Source organism: Lactuca virosa, chromosome 9 (assembly GCF_052849685.1).
Source record: "Lactuca virosa cultivar CGN04683 chromosome 9, Lactuca_virosa_CGN04683_v6, whole genome shotgun sequence".
Taxonomy (NCBI): Eukaryota; Viridiplantae; Streptophyta; class Magnoliopsida; order Asterales; family Asteraceae; genus Lactuca; species Lactuca virosa.
This window is the reverse complement of record NC_136434.1, coordinates 101,111,937-101,133,546: the sequence shown is the minus strand read 5'-3', so window position 1 is coordinate 101,133,546 and position 21,610 is coordinate 101,111,937. Positions and strand designations below refer to the sequence as shown.

At 35.8% G+C, this 21,610-nt stretch overlaps 3 protein-coding genes across 3 annotated transcripts; all 3 read left to right on the top strand.

Moving 5' to 3' along the window:
• Positions 1-2,416: 2,416 nt before the first annotated feature.
• Positions 2,417-3,638, top strand: LOC145139624 (F-box protein At5g07610-like). The gene has a single exon (XM_079073380.1). The coding sequence runs from the start codon at positions 2,427-2,429 to the stop codon at positions 3,636-3,638; it is 1,212 nt and encodes a 403-aa protein (XP_078929506.1). The 5' UTR covers positions 2,417-2,426.
• A 2,177-nt stretch (positions 3,639-5,815) lies between these two features.
• LOC145139623 (uncharacterized) lies at positions 5,816-7,069 on the top strand. The gene is made up of 2 exons (XM_079073379.1): positions 5,816-6,305; positions 6,399-7,069. Exons 1-2 carry the CDS (start codon positions 5,816-5,818, stop codon positions 7,067-7,069), a joined length of 1,161 nt encoding a protein of 386 aa, XP_078929505.1.
• A 10,162-nt stretch (positions 7,070-17,231) lies between these two features.
• Positions 17,232-18,615, top strand: LOC145138453 (F-box protein At5g07610-like). Its single transcript, XM_079072536.1, has one exon. The coding sequence runs from the start codon at positions 17,237-17,239 to the stop codon at positions 18,467-18,469; it is 1,233 nt and encodes a 410-aa protein (XP_078928662.1). The 5' UTR covers positions 17,232-17,236; the 3' UTR covers positions 18,470-18,615.
• The last annotated feature ends 2,995 nt before the right edge of the window (positions 18,616-21,610 follow it).

The following is a 21,610-nucleotide window of genomic DNA, read 5'->3' as shown; positions in this document are numbered from 1 at the left end:
TTCGGAACAAGGCGTTACAATTCTTATGGATCCAAACCAAAATATCCCACCCACCCCGAACACCCCAAACACTCCAAATGATCCGTTAACTAATATTGGCTACATGCAATTGTTATCATCCCCCATTCAACAACAACCTCTATTCACCAATCTTTCATACCACCCACACTACTACCAACAACAACAACAATCAGAATTCGTTCAACCCCAATTTCAAGCCTTTCAACAACAACCTTCTCCGCAATTTCAACCCCAAACTTCCCAACGTCAACAAACTTCACAACCATCTCAAGTTCCATTTTCTCAATCTCAACCCGTAAACCTCGACAATGACGTCGACGACGAACGGGTTGAAGAAACACAACCAAGTCGTAGAAGGCAAAAAAATCAAAAGATCCAAGGAAAAATAAAAATACGCAATGGACCAAGGAGAAGGAAACTTTAGCTAAAACTTGGATTTTCATATCACAAGACGGGGATGTCGGCAACGCGCAATCGGGTCAAAGATTTTGGAATCGTGTTTTAGACCATTTCCACACATTATTAGGAAGGCAAACGAGTCGGACATACGACTCGGTCAATGCAAAATGGCGTGACCTTCGAGCGGCTTGCACCAAATTTAACGGCGTGTTTGAAAATCTTAAAAATATGCATCGAAGTGGTAGCAACTATTTTAACATTTTATCAACCGCGTTGTACCAATACAAAATTACCAACAATGGTAAACCGTTTGCCAACCAAAAAGCGTGGGAAGTTTGTCGCAATGGTCCAAAATGAGTCCTTTATCCGGAAACGACGCATTCGTGATCTACCACCTGTTCCAACAAAAGGCCGAGAACGTCCGAGTCAGACATTGGTGTTAACCTCGACCTCAATGATGAGTTCGACGCCACCGAGGGGGAGGGTCCACCGGACGTCCAACTTCGTCGACCACCAGGAATGGACAAAGTGAGAAAGAGGGCGTCTTCTAGCGGAAAATCAACAAACAATGACGTATTAGTGGAGAAAATCGACAAAACTCTAAATTTTTTAGAAATTTTTTTTTTGATTTAACGGAGGAACAACGTCGGCGACAATTGACACTCACCGATCTTTAAATTATAAACACGGTGCCGCAACCGAATCTCGACCCGAAAAATTTAAGGGTGTTTTTTAAAATTCAACAAGAAGTTCTCGACAAATATCGCAACTAGATTCTATGGTTTTTAATAATTTAGGTTTAATTTTCTATATTATTTTTATGTTTTTTTAGTATTTTAGTTTTCATTTTCTATGTGTTTTTATGTTTTTTTTTTAGTATTTTAGGTTTAATTTTCTATTTTTTAGGTTTAATTTTCTATGTTTTTTTAATTAATGTAATGTGGTTTCAATTAATATAAAATATTTAATTATGTTTTTATTTAATTTAATCATTAAAAAAAAAAAAATAGATAATCGTGGAGTGACGACAATTTCCTATATCTAGTGGGTTGGTGGTAAAACTGATGTGTCGTAGAGATGACACCACTTTTTGGATGGGTTGGTGGTAACGACTCCCTACAACCTAACTCAATCTGTTTAATAAAATGTCAGACCTATAAAATAAATACTGTTAGCAACATCCATGCCTACAAGAACCAATGGGATGACCACAAATTGCTTGTTGATGAGATTTAATACATAGAATCTACGAAAAGGTACAAACCCCGATTGCTACAACAAAGCAACAATCCATTACAAGATTGCACGATTCTAATACCACAACAATCATGATAGAAATCGAGATCACTAAAAGGAGGAATGCTTGGGTTCTATTACCAAATGGAAAATACAAATTCTGACAAATAGCCCAGGAGTGACTTTTAACGGATTGCCAGTGTTTGGATAGAGACTTGAATAAATACAAAAGCATCCTAGAAGTATGTACTAAGGAGCTTGTCCCATATAAGGTGGGTGTTTGGAAATTTTAGTGGTATCCTCTCTCTAATTTGTCAACATGGGCTTAGTAACTACATTTGTAAATCCGTAGCCAAGATCCTACATTTTTCATATTGGGGAGACTAGAGATTTTTGATATGGTAGGCTTAGATCAAAACACAAAATGATAAAAGAAATCAGGTCGGTAAAATTTTATTTATTTATTATTATTTTTTTTACAGTTGAAAGAAAAAAAATTCTCAAATAATCTATATTATTGCAATATTAAAAGTAAAAACAAAGATATTATAGTGCGAACTTTTAATAATTTTTTCAGTGAGATACTATATTTTGCAATTAGAACCACATGATAGGGACAAACTCAAGTCAACGTCAACCAAGTTTTGGACAAAGCTTCCATGGCAATCTTCTTTTATGATTAGTCGTCAGCTTTCATGACAATCTTTCACCATAAAAAAGAACACCTTAAATATCCTCTTCTTCAAAGCTTTCAATTCACTCAAAAAACGATGAACACCATAGCCAAAATCAAGAAAACGCAGAACACCATACATGCGGACTCCAATCATGTATCCACAGAATCTGGAGCTCTGATTGGTTCCAACGACGATCTTTTAATTGAAATCCTTCTTCGTTTGCCTGTTACTTCTGTTCTTCGATTCAAATCTGTATCCAAACACTGGTGCTCCCTTTTGAGTCACCGCCATTTTACCCTCCTGTATAAAAATGCTTCGTCCTCTCCTGGCCTTTTCGCTCACAATCTGTATATTCCATTTGATGATGAGAACCGAAGCACTCCTCCTTTTCGTGATCTCGACTTCTATCCTGATCCTCATGGTATTAGAATCGTGCAATCTTGTAACGGATTGCTGCTTTGTCGTAGCAATGAAGGGGACGAACGTGTGCGGAAATATTACGTATTTAATCCCACCACCAATCAATTTGCAGTCATCCCATCAGTTCTTGGAGGCATGGCTGTTCATAAAGCCATCTTTTTTATGGCTCTGGCATTTCATCAAACAGATTGTGTTCACTACAAGGTTGTTTGCTTTTACCTCTCTAAGCCTGATGATGTTCTCAAGATTCAAATCTACTCCTCCGATACAAGGAAATGGAAGATTTCCGATGAATCTCTCTCTTTTCCTGATCCTTTTTTGGCAGCCTTCCACTACATAGTTTATTGGAATCAAGCGATCCATTGGGCTCCCTACTGGGAAAATCAAACGTACTTTAAGATCGACACAGAAGAGTTGCAATCGCTGCCCATGCCGGTGGTGGTGGCGTCTTCTGAAAGTTATGAAAAGTGGGACATGCCCCTTTACTTTGGGGAGTCACGAGGCCATCTGCATATGGTGAAGAAACAGAGGGTCGATCATGGTGAGAGTCATATAAAGCTGAACGTGTTTGAGATATTGAACGATCATTCTGGGTGGTTTCTCAAGTACCAAGTGGACCTTGGCGAGCTTCGTGATGCTTACCCAGAGACGAGGGGTTACTGTAAGTGGATCCCATTTTATTACGATTTTGAAGTGTTTGATGTGGTTAGGGGTGAACATGAAGAAGAAGAAGAAACATTTATGGTGATCAGAGTTCCAGGGAAGGTCATAAGGTATAATGTTGTGGACAAGAGTTTCAAGCAGATATATGACCAGAACTACTTATATGGACGAAATGGACACATGCATGTTCATCGTTATATTGAATCGTTGGTGCCTTTTTAAAATGAATAGTAACGCCCCATTTGTGTATAACTTTCAAAATCCTATCTTCTTCGCTATTTCTTTATCAATAATCAAATACTTATGTGTTTTTAAATATAGGGAAAATGACTTACCAATGTAATTAACTTTTCGGTATGTTCACATATAGATAACTATCTTTTTCTTGTATATATCTAGATAACAAACTTGTTGGAAGTGTTCACATATGACCATTATGATCTGCTATAGCAGGTTAAATCCTAGATGTGAACACTTTCAACAAGTTCGTTACTTAGATGTGTACAAAATAAATAGTTACCCAAATATGAATAAAACGAAAAGTAAAAATAAATTACATGAATGGTCCCTGTGGTTTGGAGGAATTTGTGTTTTTGGTCCCTAACTTATTTTTTTAATTTGGATGGTCGTTACTTTTTATTTTTGTTGCGCGTTTGGTCCCTGCTTACCTAAAAAGACTATTTTGCCCTTATTAATTTATTTTTTAATTAATTTTCTTATTTATGTATTTATTTTTTATATATTTAAAAAAATTAGTAGACCTCACATATCTGTATCTCCTCACCATAAACCTCAAACCATTTTTGAGAAATTTAATTCAGATGATCCCTACTGTTTTTTTTGTTGCGCGTTTGGTCACTGTCTTACCTAAAAAGACCATTGTGCCCTTATTAATTTATTTTTTTAATTAATTTTCTTATTTATGTATTTATTTTTGATTTATTTAAAAAAATTAACAGACTCCACATATCTGTATCTCCTCACTATAAACCTGAAACCACGTTTGAGAAATTTAATTTGGGTCTTACCGGTCACCATCCCATCTCTCATCCTCCCCAACTTTTATTTCTTTTCCATCTCTAGTGACATCGACGTCTATTAATTTTTTTTAAATATATAAAGTATACATATATAATTAAAAAATAATAATAAAGGCACAATAGTCTTTTTAGGTAAGACAGAGACCAAACTCGTAACAAAATTAAACAGTAGGGATCATCCGAGTTAAAAAAGAAATTAATTAAAAAATAAACAGTAAAGATCATCCGAGGAGATACAAATATGTGGGGTCTATTAATTTTTTTTAATATGTAAAAAATAAATACATAAATAAGAAAATTAATTAAAAAATAAATTAATAAGGACACAATAGTCTTTTTAGATAAAACAGGGACCAAACACGCAATAAAAATAAACACTAGGGGCCATCCAAGTTAAAAAAATAAATTAGAGACAAAAAAAAACAAATTCCCCCAAACCACAGGGACCATTCGTGTAATTTACTTTTACTTTCGTTTTGTTCATATTTGGGTAACTATTTTTTTGTACACGTCTAGATAACGAACTTGTTGAAAGTGTTCACATCTAGGATTTAACCTGCTATAGCAGGTCATAATGGTCATATGTGAACACTTCCAACAAGTTTGTTACCTAGATATGTACAAAAAAAAGATAGTTACCTATATGTGAACATACCGAAAAGTTAATTACCTTGGTAAGTCATTTTCCCTTAAATATATATGCAAAGTTTTGTTTCTAACCAAATCAAACAGACAACATAACACAATTTTAGAAAAATCTTGAAACAGTAACTAAAGCAAAATAAATATTTGAAAATTTTAGAACTAATCACAAAACAAAACATAGTGTATGATGCTATTTTTGTTGAGATTTAAATTTATGTCATTATCTTTTGATTATTTCTTGTTGAACAAGATTATCGTTATCTTAGTATAGCTGGCTTCCTTATCTGATAAGGATACCTTGATTATAAAAGGCTCCCATTGTAATCGTATTTTTCATGAAAATAAGAATTTAGATTTGATCTTAGTTTTATTATGGTATCAGAGCAATACCTGGGAATACAATCCTAGTGCTCGATAAGAATAGCAGTTGGAGACAAGCCGGAGTCCTCCACAGGAGGAGACAAGTCGGTCCTTGACATATCTTCGCCTTACTTCCTCACAAATTCTGATCACCCGGGACAAAATTTTGTAGGAGAAAACCTCTTACGGGATAGGAATTATGGTGATTGGGAAAACGAGATGACTAATGCTCTTTTTGCCAAGAACAAGATAGGGTTCGTTGATGGAACTCTACTCATGCCATAGGAAGATTCTGCAGACTTAACCAACTGGAGGAGATGCAACACGATGGTGAGAGGATAGCTGGTGAGCTCCATGGAGAAAGAAATAAAGAGCAGTGTAAAATACGCTGCAACAGCTCGTGACATCTGGTTAGATCTGAAGGAGAGATTTGGAAAAGAAAATGCTCCACGAGCATATGAACTTCGACGTGCAGCCACTAACATACAACAAAACAGCTTGAGTGTATCCTCATATTACACGAAGTTAAGAGGTGTATGGGACGAAATTCAATCTATCAGCCAAATCCCATCTTGTTCATGTACCGGGTGCAAGTGTGAAATTAATAAGGAAATCGCCAAACTCCGGGATAAGGAACGTTTATACGACTTCCTTATGGGATTGAATGAAGAATTCAATGCAGTAAGAACTCAAATCCTCAGTAGCAGCCCACTTCCTACTTTAAATACTGCATATCACCTTGTCAGCCAAGACGAACAACAACGACAAATCGGCAATGCACGTAATACTAATTCAGAATCCTCAGCATTTCAAGCAGCAGGAAAATACAATCCTCGTCAATCTGGTAAAACTGGTTCATAGTTGAAAGCTAAACAAGATAATCGCAACAAAACTGTTAGGAATGAAGACAGATGGTGCACACATTGCCAAAAATCAGGACACGTGATAGATGGTTGTTTTGAGATTATTGGCTATCCAGAATGGTGGAACACAAAAACCACAAACTTGAAAAACCAAACAGAAAAAAAAGGGACGCAAGCTAAGGTTGCTGCTGTTACAGAAGATTCTGGTCACCAAACAATCATAAAGGAAGAGTACGCTAACCTTATGAAAATGCTAAAGGCTGCCAAAACAGTTGATGATCATCCCAAAGCTAACATGAGTGGTAAGATTAATTCCAAAGCCTACATGACTGATAAGAATGAAAACCAAACTTCTAGGATTATTGATTCAGGGGCCAGTGACCATATTACCCCTCATAAAGATTGGTTAAAAGCTGTCAAAACCAATCGACATAATTCTTCGGTCACCATTCCTAATGGTACATCTATACCAGTTAAACATGTTGGAAACATTCACTTGCCAAATGGGTTTGATCTGAAAAATGTGTTGAATATTCCAAATTTTAATTGTAACTTGTTATCTGTGAGTAAGCTTGCAAATGATTTGAACTGCTCACTAACTTTCTTACCAAAAACATGTTACATTCAGGACTTATGTTCGAGGAACCTGATTGGGACGGGTAAGGAACGTGGAGGACTGTATTACTTGGACTCATTCAAGGAGAGCAAGGTGGCTGTAGCAATTTTGAGCAAAGAGATGGTGTGACACAAAAGATTAGGTCATGCGTCAGAGGGAGTTTTACGAAAGTTACAACAAGTAGATGTAGGTAATTGTAACCAGTTTTGTGATTCTTGTCTTAGAGCAAAACAAACCAAACTTCCGTTTCCTATTAGTTTTTCCAAGAGTTATGAGATTTTTGAGTTAATACATGTTGACATTTGGGGTCCATATCGAAATGCTACTTTGAATGGAGAACATTATTTCTTGTCTATAGTAGATGATTACAGTAGAGGAGTTTGGGTTTATTTGATGAAAGAAAAATCTAAGGCAAGCTATTTTCTGAAATCCTTCTGTAATATGATAACTACACAATTTGATAAGAAAGTGAAAAGGATACGAACTGACAATGGTTTGGAATTCAACTCAAGAGTTATGCTTGAATTCTATAAAGAACGTGGCATACTTTTGGAAACATCTTGTCCCTATACACCAGAACAAAACGGCGTAGTAGAACGAAAACATAGACACCTCTTGGAAATGGGTTGTGACAACCGTCAAAATTCGAGTCGGTTCTAGATTTGACTAAACTTAGTTGCACGTATAGGCATGACACATACTAGACTTAGTAACTAGAATCTAAGTTATAACCTACTAGGAACTTGGAAACAATTAGAAACAATGGATAATGTACTTAGATTTCACATTAATATGTGAATTCTACAACTACTTAACTGTAGAGTCTATCCATATTCGGGTCACTCTTTGACTTGAACACCATTTCATTAATCATATACACCCATCTTGCACTTGACCTAGTAGTAGAAATTAGGTCATAGTCTCATAGAAACTTAAGTCAAAGTTGAAAACTAGGACTAGTATACTTGATTTCCTCAATTTCGCTTGAATCTCGAAACCACTACATAGAAATGTCAATAAGCCAATAAAATAAGTTATAAACATTATTATAACTATAAAAGAGTTACAATACCATAAGATAAATTTAAGTCTCAAAGATTCTATTGATTTTGATATCCAAAGATTTACAAACTCTCAAAAACCCTAAATGCCCTAAAAACCTAAATTTATGAAATTTGACCTTAAAAATTCTATAAAAATAGTTATAAACCTCATAATATGATCTTATAATAATTAAAATTATAAAAATGCATTCATGGAAAATAAAATTTAACTCATTAACATTTACCCTTAATTTATAAATCAAAAATTAAGGTTTTATGAATAAAAACTTGATTTTAGTGCACATTTTATATAAAAATTTAGATATTTTATAAAAGAACTTAAATTTTATAAAAGAAAATGAATGAGAAATGGGTATTATACTCAAAAATTCGGATCCCTCTCTCCCCATATCTCTCTCACACTCTCATTCTCCAACACACACACATCTCTCTTCTTTCTCTCTCTAGAAAACTCTCTCTACCTTCTCTCTAATTTTTTTCTCCAAACACCACTCCATTCTCTCTTCCTCCCTCTAAGAACCACGAAATTTTCCAGAAAACAAACCCAAGAACACTCCTCAAACTCGAAATCTTCATCATCTTGTGGTGTTCTTGAAGGTAAAAATCGATTTCTACTTCACTTTTCCTTCAAGTTTTGCTATTTTTCTTACACTTTTTACTTCTTCATCTTCTTCAAACTTGTTTTTCTTTTTGTTAAAATGGTTTTTAGAACATCATGGATATGTTTTAACACCATGCATGTATGATAAACAAGGTAGCATGTTCATGATCTTAGTGCAAAAATCGATTTTAAGGATTAAAACATCAAACTCAAGTTAAGAGCTTTTGAGAAACAAAATTTTGTTCATAAATACATGTATACATTTTGATAAGTTTTAATCTTTTGATCTCTGGAAACATGACTAAAATATGAGTTTATCATGATATATTTAAAATATTTCAAAAGATTTACTCAAGGAAATGATGAAAACTCACTTTTCTAACCAATCATCATGCATGCAATCTGCCAGATTTCTTTACCTGACTTTAAACTGTCATATCTCACTCATTTCTTAACCAAAATTCGTGATTATTTTTCTGAAATATAGTATTTTGAGTTAGCTTTCAAACCCATCTGACCTCACTGTAAAATTCTAATATTTCGATTTTTAACAATTTTTACAAAACTGTTGCTCAAACAGCACTTTCCTTATGAACATTTGTTTTGTGTTGCATGTTCAAAGGACTTATTCATCACTAAAAATCATTCAAAAATTATTTTGAACTCTTAACATCATGTATTAAGAGGTACAAAAATATCTTGATTTAAAAGTCTTTGGAACATGTTGCAAAAATTCTCAAAGTATAATCTTTACCAAAATCACAAGAACCAAGTTTTCTCTATAATTTATTGAGCCTTTAGGCATGTTTTTCGACATCAAAAATAAGAAAACAATTTTTCATTGTTATTAAATTATATGAAGATGTGTTCTGGAAATTTTCAGCTCAATATATATTTTCTTTATTTTTACATGAAAATAATAAGAAAATAGAGTGTTAAATCATATAAAATACTTAAACTAGTAAATAAATTCTGGAAAAATGCTTGGATGATCCTTTAAGTTAATAAACATCTCCCATTAAGTTTCATCCATTTGTGTTACTGTTTAATATGGTTTTGAATTTTCTTTTTGTTTAGCTCTAATAAATCATAAAACCACATTAGGGAATATATAAATGGTATCTAATAATTTTCGCAGCTTCTACCCTATATGGAAGACTCAGGAAAATATTTTGGGAGTTTTTCAAAATGTATATCTATTTTTCATGATTTTTTTTTGTGTTTATAATGGACTAAAAACAGGAAAAATAGTTTTACTCATTCAAAATTCATGTAAATTTACCAGAAAATCTTTTAATATTATAGGATGCTGTATAAAAAGTTTGATGGTTTTTCTCTTCTGTATGTTATTTTTCTTCTATTTTCCCAAGATTTAATACACTTAAATGCACAAAAATCATAAAATTGGGTTAAACAGTTTAGAAATCAATTTTTATATTTTTCCCAGCTTAAGTATGTGTAATGGCAGTATTATAAAAAGTTTAGGAAATTTTCTTAACTCATTGCTATTTTTCATGAAGTTTTATCGATTTAGAGAATTAAATATAAGAAAAATGGTTAAGAGAATTAAATATAAGAAAAATGGTTATGCATATCTATAATCCATGAAAATTTATCTGGAAGTCTTCTAATGTATTTAGAACCAAAATCTGAAGTTTGGTAATTTTTATTATCTGTTTAGTATTTTTCATGATTTTATGGTTATTCAAGAAACTAAAATGGTGAAAAATAGTTAGACAAATCAAAAATTCAAGAAAATTTATCCTGAGGTCTTCGACTTCAATTAAAACTGAAATGCAAAGTTTGGGAAATTTTAGAACTTAATTGATTTAGTTCTTGAATATTTAATCACTGGAACACCTCTTAAAATGTTAAATATTAACATTTCAGTAATGAGAATTTTCCACTTAAATTGTTATATAACAATTGATTCATTGAAATTTAATTTTCGCAGAAAAATATTTGTAACTTATCAATATTAAATTTTGACACAATATTGACATAATTCTATTGTAGTAGTAACTATATTAGTGTTAGATTTCGATTAGAGACTCACTAGCGAATACCATTATTGTAGGAATCGGTAGTGGTACAAGTGGATCGTAGTTCAAGGAACCATTTGCATCATCTCAATGCATTGTGAGTATTCACGACTCCCCCTATTTTCGGTTTTTAAATGTTTTGGGGTGGAAAAGCATGTCCTAAAGTATTTATGTTCATCGTATTTATTTGACTCGTATAAACTTGGTTGCTATATTTTGCATATTGTGAGTTTTCACAGCCCCTATTTTACGTTTTAATGTTTTGGGGTGAAAAGCATGCTACAATTTCTATGAACATTTTTTTATGAGCGTGAGTTATGAACTTCATAATGTGAACTTTATGGTATGAACCTTTTATTATGAACTTGTACTATAAATTTGGTGTTGTGAACTTGTATGTTAAGTCCCCGAAGAACCGATACAACCTATTAACTCATATTCGAGCCGATGGTCTTATGGATAGCGCTATTTGGGGTCGACAGCCCCCACTCGCCCGGAACCGTGAGTGCATATTTCCATGAACTGACATCATGGGAACCATGGACATGATGGAATGGGGCAGGAACGGTCATTAGGCTTGGGTTGTGAACTCATGAATGGAAACTTGATGCACATACGAATCTTATATCGTATTTTATTAACGAAACTTATATACTCATTTTAACAAGAAACTTTTATTACTGGAAACTTATATACTTGCTTTAGCAATGAAATTGTTTGCTCCTTGTAACAACGAAACTTGTTTGCTCATTGTAGCAACGAAACTTATTTACTCGTTTTAGTAACAAACTTTATTTTCCATAAGAATATGAACGTTGCATCTCATTTGGGCAATATACTTCATTTCTCATGATGACAACGAACTTTGTTTGTGCAAACTTATTTACACATTTTTGGAATTTATTTTTATTTATGGAAACTCTTATCAGAACTTTGAGTTCAATTCATGAAACTAATATTATTTTTAAATCTGTGACTACTCAGCAACTATTTTTATAGTTGACGCTCGTTTTACATGCTTTTTCAGGAATCATCTAGTAAAAGGCACGTAGAGACACATCACTTTTAGGAGCATGCGCATGTGTTGTATTTCAATTCACATTGTAATTTTTTTTAAAGTTGTTCAAACCCATTGTAAATTTGTAATGCCTTTTAATACTATGGTTGGTGTTGTCTTTATCTTTTGCTACGAAACCCTTTATACTGTCACGCCTTGTGTTTCCGCTTTAGCGGGGTGTGACAGAAAATGGTATCAGAGCCGAAGGTTATAGAGAATACTGGTTTTCCTTTGGAGAACCACAACTATAGCAAAAAAAAAGTTTCAAAATGTTTTAAAATACTGAACATACCACTGGTATAGCTAATTCGAGTACGCATTATTTGACTTTAATTAAGTATAGCTTGACCAACTATGCTTAATTAAGGAAAGTTAATGTGAGGCTGGAAACGGTTATACTAGAATTATGTTCAAAACAATTTTCAACTTTAAAAAACAAAATTTTTCGGTGTGCGTACGGGTGCATATTATAGGCATTCATCTAGATACACTTAGAAACTAAGTGCACTAATATAACAATGTCTTTATTTAGAAATATTCTTGTCCCTTATCAAGTGCTAGGTTAACCACTTAGGTTATATCACTAGCCACTCTAGGAGCAATGCACTTAGTACTGAGAATGGGTATTCCTCGGTAGCTATTGACTTTAGATATAAGGTTAGTAGCAAGATATACACTAGTAATAATCTTAAGTCGAAACCTATACCAATTATTCCTCAATACCTCTTCATCGTCTTCGTACTAGAGTTACAACTAGGAAAAAGCGTTTCGATACCGACACGAATGATAATTGGAGCATCGCGTAAGGAGGTAGATGAGTCGCCACTAAGTAATCACTTGGATACCATTAGCGGACATTCCAGATTCGACTCACGAGGAGACACAGAGGTTTAACCCATTGCTACCCATACGTGAGACCTTATTAATATGCTACGATTTAGCTCTACGTTGTTTCCACCTTGAGCTTAAAACTTAACATAGGATGTCCCTTTGACCTCTATAAAAGGCTGTGAAACTGCATTGACACCATAAAACGGTTTTCAAATAATTTTTTTTTCTTGTTCTTTATCTTGGGGAAAAGACACTGGTACTCGCCTTAGACTTGCCTTGTACTCGCCTTAGTATTTAGGTACGATCAGCTACACTAACATACTTATTCCTTATTTCTTAATCTTCCATCAAAAAGTTAGTTCGTTTCATCGGTTTTATTTATCATCTATAAAATACTTTATAACCACTTCATACAACTTACTAGACATTTCCTAACAATGTAAGCGATATTCTTGCTAAAAATCTTTTTACAACTTGCTTTAACTTAACACTTTTCTTCAAAACTCAATTTAACCAATATTGGTTTTAACATTGCTATTTTAATTTCATTTCAAATCCATTTCAATGGATATATGTGCTTTTAAGGGCATATAAACCATTTTAAACCTTGCTTACCATTTTGGCACGTTTTCGAAAAACTTAGAAACATTTTCTTTTATAAAAGTGTTTAATAGGCTGCCCACAAAAGTTCTTGAAAGCAAGACTCCGTATGAAATGCTTCTTGGAAAAATTCCTTCATATGACCACCTCAAAGTATTCGGTTGTCTCGCTTATGTGCATGACAGCGTTGGGAAACGAGACAAATTTGGTGAGAGGGGCAAACCTTGTGTTTTTTTGGGCTATCCAATGGGTCAGAAGGGATACAAATTCTTTGACATAAAGGAAGAAAGGACCTACATCAGTCGCAATGCCACTTTCATTGAACATATTTTTCCGTTTAGAAATGATTACAAGATCAACAAGAATGTGGATAACACAAGCTTTCCAGAAAATATGAACATAATGCAAATGGAAGTCGACGATTTGGATAAAAGTTTACAAACTTTCGAGAAGCAAGTTGAACCTGAAGTTCAAATTGACTCCATTGATGAATCGTCTGACTCAAATAATGGATCTGATCGTGATAATAACAACCAAAATCGTGATCAGGATGTCGTTACAAATCATGAAGAGACAAACTCTTCGTCTCGTGACAGAGCTCCAGACCAGGTTGAGCGAACACTTCAACAAGAAAACTGGAGAAATACCAGGACCAAAAGCAAACCGAAACATCTAAACGAATTCGTCACAGACCTGCCACCATCTCTTGATCATCACTCCAACGTTCCTACATCGGACTCCACTACCATTCCCACTTCAGGTTCCTCTACCTCCTCCATGGTACATTCGATCTCTAATTTTATCTCTTATAATAAATTTTCTAAACCTCATCAAGCTTATCTTGCGGCCATCACGTCTCATGATGAGCCTAAAAATTTTTCTCAAGCTGTTACAGATCCAAATTGGCGTAAAGCTATGTGCAAAGAAATCCAGGCCCTTGAAGAAAATGGAACTTGGGTTCTTACCTCGCTGCCACCAGGAAAGAAACCTATTGACTCGAAATGGGTATACAAGATTAAATATAAACCAGATGGTCAAGTTGAGCGCTACAAAGCACGACTAGTGGCTAAAGGATATACGCAGATTGAAGGAATAGATTTCCATGAGACATTTGCACCAGTTGCAAAATTGGTAACAGTTCGATGTGCCTTAGCGGTCGCCTCTAAAAGGAAATGGTTTGTTCACCAAATGGATGTAAACAATGCATTCTTACATGGTGACTTAGATGAGGAGGTCTACATGACAATTCCTCAAGGTTTTAACAAAACGAGTGGAGATCGGGTCTACAAACTACACAAATCCATTTATGGGTTGCGTCAAGCTTCTAGAAATTGGTATCAAAAATTCACGAAGGCACTTGTGAGCAATGGTTTTAGGCAATCTAAGGCTGACCATTCCATGTTCATCTTCAAGAAAGGCTCAATACATCTTGTTGCACTTATTTACGTTGATGACATTCTTTTGATGGGGAATGATGATAAAAGACTCAATGAGGTGAAAGCATACTTACAAACACAATTTAGCATTAAAGATTTAGGACCGTTAAAATATTTTCTTGGCATTGAGGTGGCCAGATCGGCTGAAGGTTTTGTTATTAGTCAACGCAAGTACACTTTGGATATTTTGAAGGACTCTGGAATTGAAGGGAGTCGCCCTAGTTCTTTTCCTATGGAACAAAATTTAGAACTTCATAAAGACGATGACAGCTCGGAGGTTGATGCTTCCAGGTATAGACGGTTAGTAGGAAGATTGCTTTACCTCACAGTTACACGTCCTGACATAACTTTTTCTGTAAACCAATTAAGTCAGTTTCTTGCTAAACCTCGAAAAACACATATGGATGCTGCATATCGGGTACTTCGTTACCTTAAAACCACACCAGGCCAAGGTCTATTTTTGCCTTCATCAGGGAATCTTGAATTGATGGCATATTGTGATGCTAGTTGGCTAAGCTGTCCATCCACCAGAAAATCTTGCACAGGTTATTTCATTAGCTTGGGAGGTTCTCCTATCTCTTGGCGCACAAAGAAACAAAGTGTTGTTGCTAGGTCTTCAGCTGAAGCAGAATATAGGTCCATGGCTAGTACTGTTTGTGAAGTTGTTTGGTTAAGGTGGCTCTTGCAAGATTTCGATGCTACTCAAAAGGGTCCTACTCCTTTGATGTGTGACAATGATGTAGCTCGACACATCGCAGTTAATCTAGTTTATCATGAACGGACCAAGCATGTTGAGATGGATTGTTATTTTGTTAGAGAGCGAGTAGACAATGGAGAAATAAAACCATGTCCTATTCGTTCCGAGTTTCAAACGGCAAACGTGCTCACAAAAGCATTGGGAGCAGATCGATTTAGATTCTTATGCAGCAAGTTGGGAGTTCGTGATCTTCACAGTCCAACTTGAGAGGGAGTGTTGAGATTTAAATTTATGTCATTATCTTTTGATTATTTCTTGTTGAACAAGATTATCGTTATCTTAGTATAGCTGGCTTCCTTATCTGATAAGGATACCTTGATTATAAAAGGCTCCCATTGTAATCGCATTTTTCATGAAAATATGAATTCAGATTTGATCTTAGTTTTATTAATTTTTGATTAAAGAGATAAGTATGTTGATATTGTTAGTTAAAATGATAAGTATATTGTTATTATTGATTAATAGATAGGTATGTTGCTATTACTAGCTAAAAAAATAACCATATCATTAATATTTTTGAAAAGATAAGTATGTATCTAATGTTGTATAAAATATGAATTATGGTGATATTATTGGGTAAAGAAGATAAGAACGTTGTTGTTATTTATTAAAAAGATAAGTATATTGCTATTAGTGCTTAAAAATATAAGTAAATTCTTATTATTAGTTACAGAAAATAAGTATGGTGCTATTATTTGTTAAAAAGATAAGTGTGTTTCTATTATTGGTGAAAAACATAATTCTTCGATCTTTCTTAGAATCTCAGAAGCTTCATGGTTATCAAATTACTGAGAGGAAGCTTGGTTAGTCACCAACAAAGTAATGTGGCAACGAAAAACAGGGCATTTACATGGATGTAGTACTGATCCATGATTCCAAACTTCTAAAATGCAATTGCGTAACAGAGAAAGGAAAGATGCATATTAGTTATTAAGGTGATCATAAATCAGATGCACACCCTTTAATTTTAAGATGACAAAAAATCCTAAAGTTTTCCTTTAACACTCACAAACAACTATAATGTCCATGCCAACATCCTAGTTCCCAAATGGGAATAGCGTCTTTTGCCCAATGATCAATATATGCCCATACAGAAACTTCAATTGATGAAATAAACAAAGGTTATATATACGAAGATTCTCCATAATTGTTTCTAAATGAATTGAATGAGTGAATGTGCTGTTTATTATGTTAACTGATAAAAAGAATGGGGAAAAGTTCATTAGAATATGAAGACTTACAGCAATACCAATGAGAGCAATTGCCTTGATGGGGAATAACTATTAGAATATAAAATCGTGTTTTATGATGTTCCACAAAATCAAAGTCGATTGTTGTCCGCCCTCTTGTTGTGTTAGTTTCTACATTTGACATCAATCACAACAAACTAAATCCGGATTTTGGACCCAAAAAATAAAACTGTCATGGAATTTCAAGAATAACTTTGGAAACCGACAAACAGTTCCAAAATTAAAGAAAAAATAAACTTGTAAATCCGTAGCCAAGATCCTATATTTTTCATATTGGGGGACCGGTCGAGTTAAAACTCAAAATGATAAAAGAAATCGGGTCAGATAAAAACGATACTTTATTTATATTTCAATTAAAAGAAAAAGTAATACACAAATAATCTAGATAAAAACGATACTTTATTTATATTTCAATTAAAAGAAAAAGTAATACACAAATAATCTACATTTTATTGTAACATTAAAAGTACAAACAGATATTACAGTGCGATTAAATGTCAATAATGAAAACCATATAATTTTTTGTCAACCACATGATAGGGACAAACTCATGTCAACGTCAACCAAGTTTTGGACTAAGCTTCCATGGCAATCTTCTTTTATTTTTACTCATCAGCTTTCCTGACAATCTTTCACCATAAAAAAGAACACCTTAAATATGGTGAACACGAGAGCCAAAATCAAGAAAATCCAGAACACCATAAACCTTTGGTTCTCGGAGGCTGCCATGGCCGACACCAATCATCTGGCCACTGAGTCTGGAGCTCTGATCGGTTCCAACGACGATCTTTTAATTGAAATCCTTCTCCGATTGCCTGTTACCTCTGTTCTTCGATTCAAATCTGTATCCAAACACTGGCGTTCCCTTTTGAGTCACCGTCGTTTTACCCTACTGTATAAAAATGCTTCCTTCTCTCCTGGTTTTTTTGCTCGCAATTTGTATATTCCATTTGACAACGAGATCATAAACACTCCTCCTTTTCATAATCTTGACTTCTATCCTGATCCTCGTGGTATTAGAATCGTGCAATCTTGTAACGGATTACTGCTTTGTCGCACCTATGATGGGGACGAACGAATGCATAAATATTACATATTTAATCCCACTTCCAAGCAATTTGCAGTCCTCCCATCAGTTCTAGGAGGCATGGCTGTTCGTAAAACCATCATTTTTATGGCTCTGGCATTTCATCAAACAGATTGTGTTCATTACAAGGTTGTTTGCTTTTACCTTCCTAACCTGGACGATGTGTTTAAGATTCAAATCTACTCCTCCTATACAGGGAAATGGAAGATTTCAGATGAATCTTTTTCTTTACCTCATCCTTATTTTGTACCCTTCCACTACATAGTTTATTGGAATCAAGCTATACACTGGGTTCCCTTTGGTGACAATCGATCGTACTTTAAGGTCGACACGGAAGAATTTAAATCGCTTCCCTTGCCTGTGTCGGTGGCGTCTTCCGAAGGTTATGAAGATTGGGATATGACACTTTACTTTGGGGAGTCGCGAGGCCATCTGCATTTGGTGGAGAGGGCCGATCGCAGTGAGAGCCATTTACACCTGAATGTGTACGAGATGTTGAACGATCATTCGGGGTGGTTTCTCAAGTATCGAGTCGAGCTTGATGAGCTTCTGGATGCTTATCCGGAGATGAGGGAAGGCTTTCCATATATGTCGAGCCCAATTTATTACGAATTTGAAGTGTTTGATGTGGTTCGGGGTGAAGAAGAAGATGAAACATTTATGGTGATCAGAGTTCCAGGGAAGGTCATAAGGTACAATATTGTGGAAAAGAGTTTCAAGCAGATTTCTGACCAGATCTATTTATATGGACGAACCGGACACATGCATGTTCATCGTTATATTGAATCTTTGGTGTCGTTCTAATACGTGTAACATCCAATTTATATGGTAGAATTTGTGTGTCTATATCTACAAAAATGTGGAAAGCTATTAAAACTGGACGAGGCATTTGGTCGAGAGGAAAATTGACTCCCCCCACCCATCCATACATAGCATTTGTTTTAGTTCAAACCTTGTCACAGATTTATGTTTCCTATAGATTTGTGTCACCCTATGTAAAATCTATTGGTTTACGCCGGTATTCATCAGACGGATTTTTGACAATACCAATTTTCGTCATTATTTCGTAAAAAATGTGTCACTAAATTACGGCTCCCAATTATGTTGTTGTTCCGTCCGTGTTATGACGCAATTTTTCCATCGGTGATTTCTATTGGAAAAGCTCGCCTTTTCTAGTAGTGGTACTAGCCTTCTCTCCATTTTTGTCAGAGTGTTGGGTTTTATTGAAGTGTTTTGAGAAAATCAAGAAATTCTACAAGGAGCAAAAAACGAAAAATGACATGGTTGCTTCGGGATACTAGTCAAAGTTGTAGAGTTTTGATGGAGGCTGCAAACAGCTACACCACCACCACCACCAACGTTGCACCCGGGTGTGGCCTCTACGCCAGTATTCTCAAAGTTATTCCACGCAACTATCCCAACATTTGGAGAATTCCTCGGCATATCTAAACTTTCTCAAACAGACGTGAAGAATGTTTGGGGCTACATCAAGAGTAATAATCTACACGTCTTTCATTAACGTGATTCTAACTATATCATTTCTTTACATTTTGTGATCTTTGTCCTAATGCCCAAAAACTAGTTAATCTCTACCTGATTTTCGTATATGCTTCTTACATTCCATTGTTTGTTGATGTTAAAGAGTAACGGGAAATACAAGTGCGGCCAATAAATAGTAGAGACAAAAGATTGCTAGAGTTTAATTATTATGAAAGAAGAATATAATTACAGTACAAAGGAAAGATAGTTATATATAGGAAAATTATCTAGGGTTAACCTAACTAAATGGCTAGACAAAAAGGTCCAATATAACATAAGCCTAGAACTATATTATGATAATATCCCCCCACCCCCCTCCTCCTCAAATTCACAAGGCGATAACAGTAAGAACTTAGATTTTGTCGGTTAAGAACTGAAAGCGAGACACCGACTGAGACTTCGTAAAAATATCAACAATTTGTAAAGTTGATGGTACTTGTGGAAGCGAGATGGTTCCAAACTGAAAATGATGTCGAGTGGAACACAGTAAATCTCAATATGTTTTGTCCGCTCATGGAAAATTAAATTCTTTGCAATCTGTATCGCGATGTTGTTATCACAATGTAAGAGGGTAGACTGAGAAATAACAACACCCATATCTACAAGAAGTCATTGTAACCAAATAATCTCACAAGTAGTAACATCCAAAGCACGATACTGAGCCTCTGTAGAAGAGAAAGAGAAAAATCTAGACGAATCGAAGTGGGGGAGAATCGTCCAAGTAGTCAGGAACAGAATTGGATGCGAAACTGGGATGAGTTCGTATTCTCGTTGGGAAGGAAAGCGGCCCAGGTGGTTGTTTGGATAGGGCAGTGCGTGAGTTGGGAGTTTGGAAAGCTTCCCAACGTTGAGTTCGTGTAGTCACGATAGTTGATAGCTGGTGTTGGGAAACTCGGTTGGAAAATTCCCAGCAGGACGCGAGTTAGTCGGGATGTTAGACTGCGTGAGCGCTCGACATTGGATGTTTCGGATTGGTAGTCAGCGGCTGAGACAACGTGGAAGGTGTTGTAAGACTGCGGGATAGTCGTAGCATTCACCAACAGCCAGACAACGTGGAAGGTGTTGTAAGACTGCAGGATATCCGTAGCATTCATTAGCATCCTAAATAGCGGAGTGTGCGCGGAGGCCCGTATCTCCTAGTTAGCGGAGTATGGGCGAGGCCCGTATCTCCTAGTCAGCATGATAGAAATCAGGAAAAGATAGTTCGCTGAGGTTCGAGGTGGAGTTGGACCTGTGTAGCCCTAGATAGGTGAGACCTATGGGAAAGGCCGCTCCATAGTACGGTTTGGGTGAGACCCATGGGCGAGGCCCGTACGATTATAGCAATGCAGGTGGGACCTAGCAGAGACCATAGTGTCAAAGTAGGGGATCGGGGATCCCAAGATCAGATAGCCAAGCGGCAATGTAGATGGGGTAGTTCTCGATAGCCGAAGTTTTCTTTGGAAATCGCTGGGAGCGACTGAGAAGGTGTTCTTTAGTTCAACAACCGGGTGGGAGTCCGGTATTCCAGATAATAACAGATCAGTTGGGACCAGGGTGGTCTCGGTTCATCCGGAAAGCGGATAAGAGATAGCAGGATCTTCGGACAAGTAGTGATAAGAGAATTATTGTGTGGAGCAGTTAATTGACTGGGAGATGCTAAGTCACTCACAACAGGATTAAATAATCTCAGAGTAAAGGGTTTGACTCTGTTGCGCAGCTCTCGTCTGAGTCTAACCGTTGCAGGGACGAATCTTTTACTCGAAGGATTATCTGATTTACACGCTGAGTTGAGCGTTCAGCATCTGGACATAGTAAGTGGAAGCATTCAGTGGGTAACGATGAAATGATTGGCACTGGGAGTGGCTGGGATTCAGTTGCGGTGGAGGATTTATCCTTCATAGATATAGAAGAAGGTTTTGTTTCTTATGTACAGTTGCCTTGGGAAGGCCATCAACTGCGCATGGTAATGGTTGGACCCTCAGGATGCCAAGTGTAGCTGTCCTTTCGGGGATCGGACTGAGCAGACAAGGTTATGCGTTGTATAAGAATTCTTGTGAGCATTCAGGATAGTTCAAATTGACTAATGTGTCCCATGAGAAGCATCAATTAGTCCGGGATAGATAGCGGAAGCCGAGGGCGTGACGCGTGAGAAGTATCCGAGATAAGTAACCGCAGAAGACTTCGAGGACGAAGTCTAGTTTAAGTGGGAGAGAGTTGTAACACCCGGAATCTGGAGTACTAATGAAGGAAAGAAACTTTGCATTTTGAAGGTCTACTCGTTGAGTCCAAGGGGAATGACTCGACGAGTAGAAATAAGATTAGGACGTGGGTGGAGGGACCTACTCGACGAGTTGGTCTGGGTTTGAGAAACCCTAAATCCGGGTTTTGTAACCTATTTAAACATCCTTAACCCACACCCTGCCC

Coding starts and splice junctions, on each gene's coding strand:
- LOC145139623 (XM_079073379.1), top strand. CDS start 5,816: ATGGAGAAAGAAATAAAGAGCAGTGTAAAATACGCTGCAACAGCTCGT. Junction 6,306..6,398: donor ATACAATCCTCGTCAATCTG/GTAAAACTGGTT, acceptor GCCAAAAATCAG/GACACGTGATAGATGGTTGT.
- LOC145138453 (XM_079072536.1), top strand. CDS start 17,237: ATGGTGAACACGAGAGCCAAAATCAAGAAAATCCAGAACACCATAAAC.
- LOC145139624 (XM_079073380.1), top strand. CDS start 2,427: ATGAACACCATAGCCAAAATCAAGAAAACGCAGAACACCATACATGCG.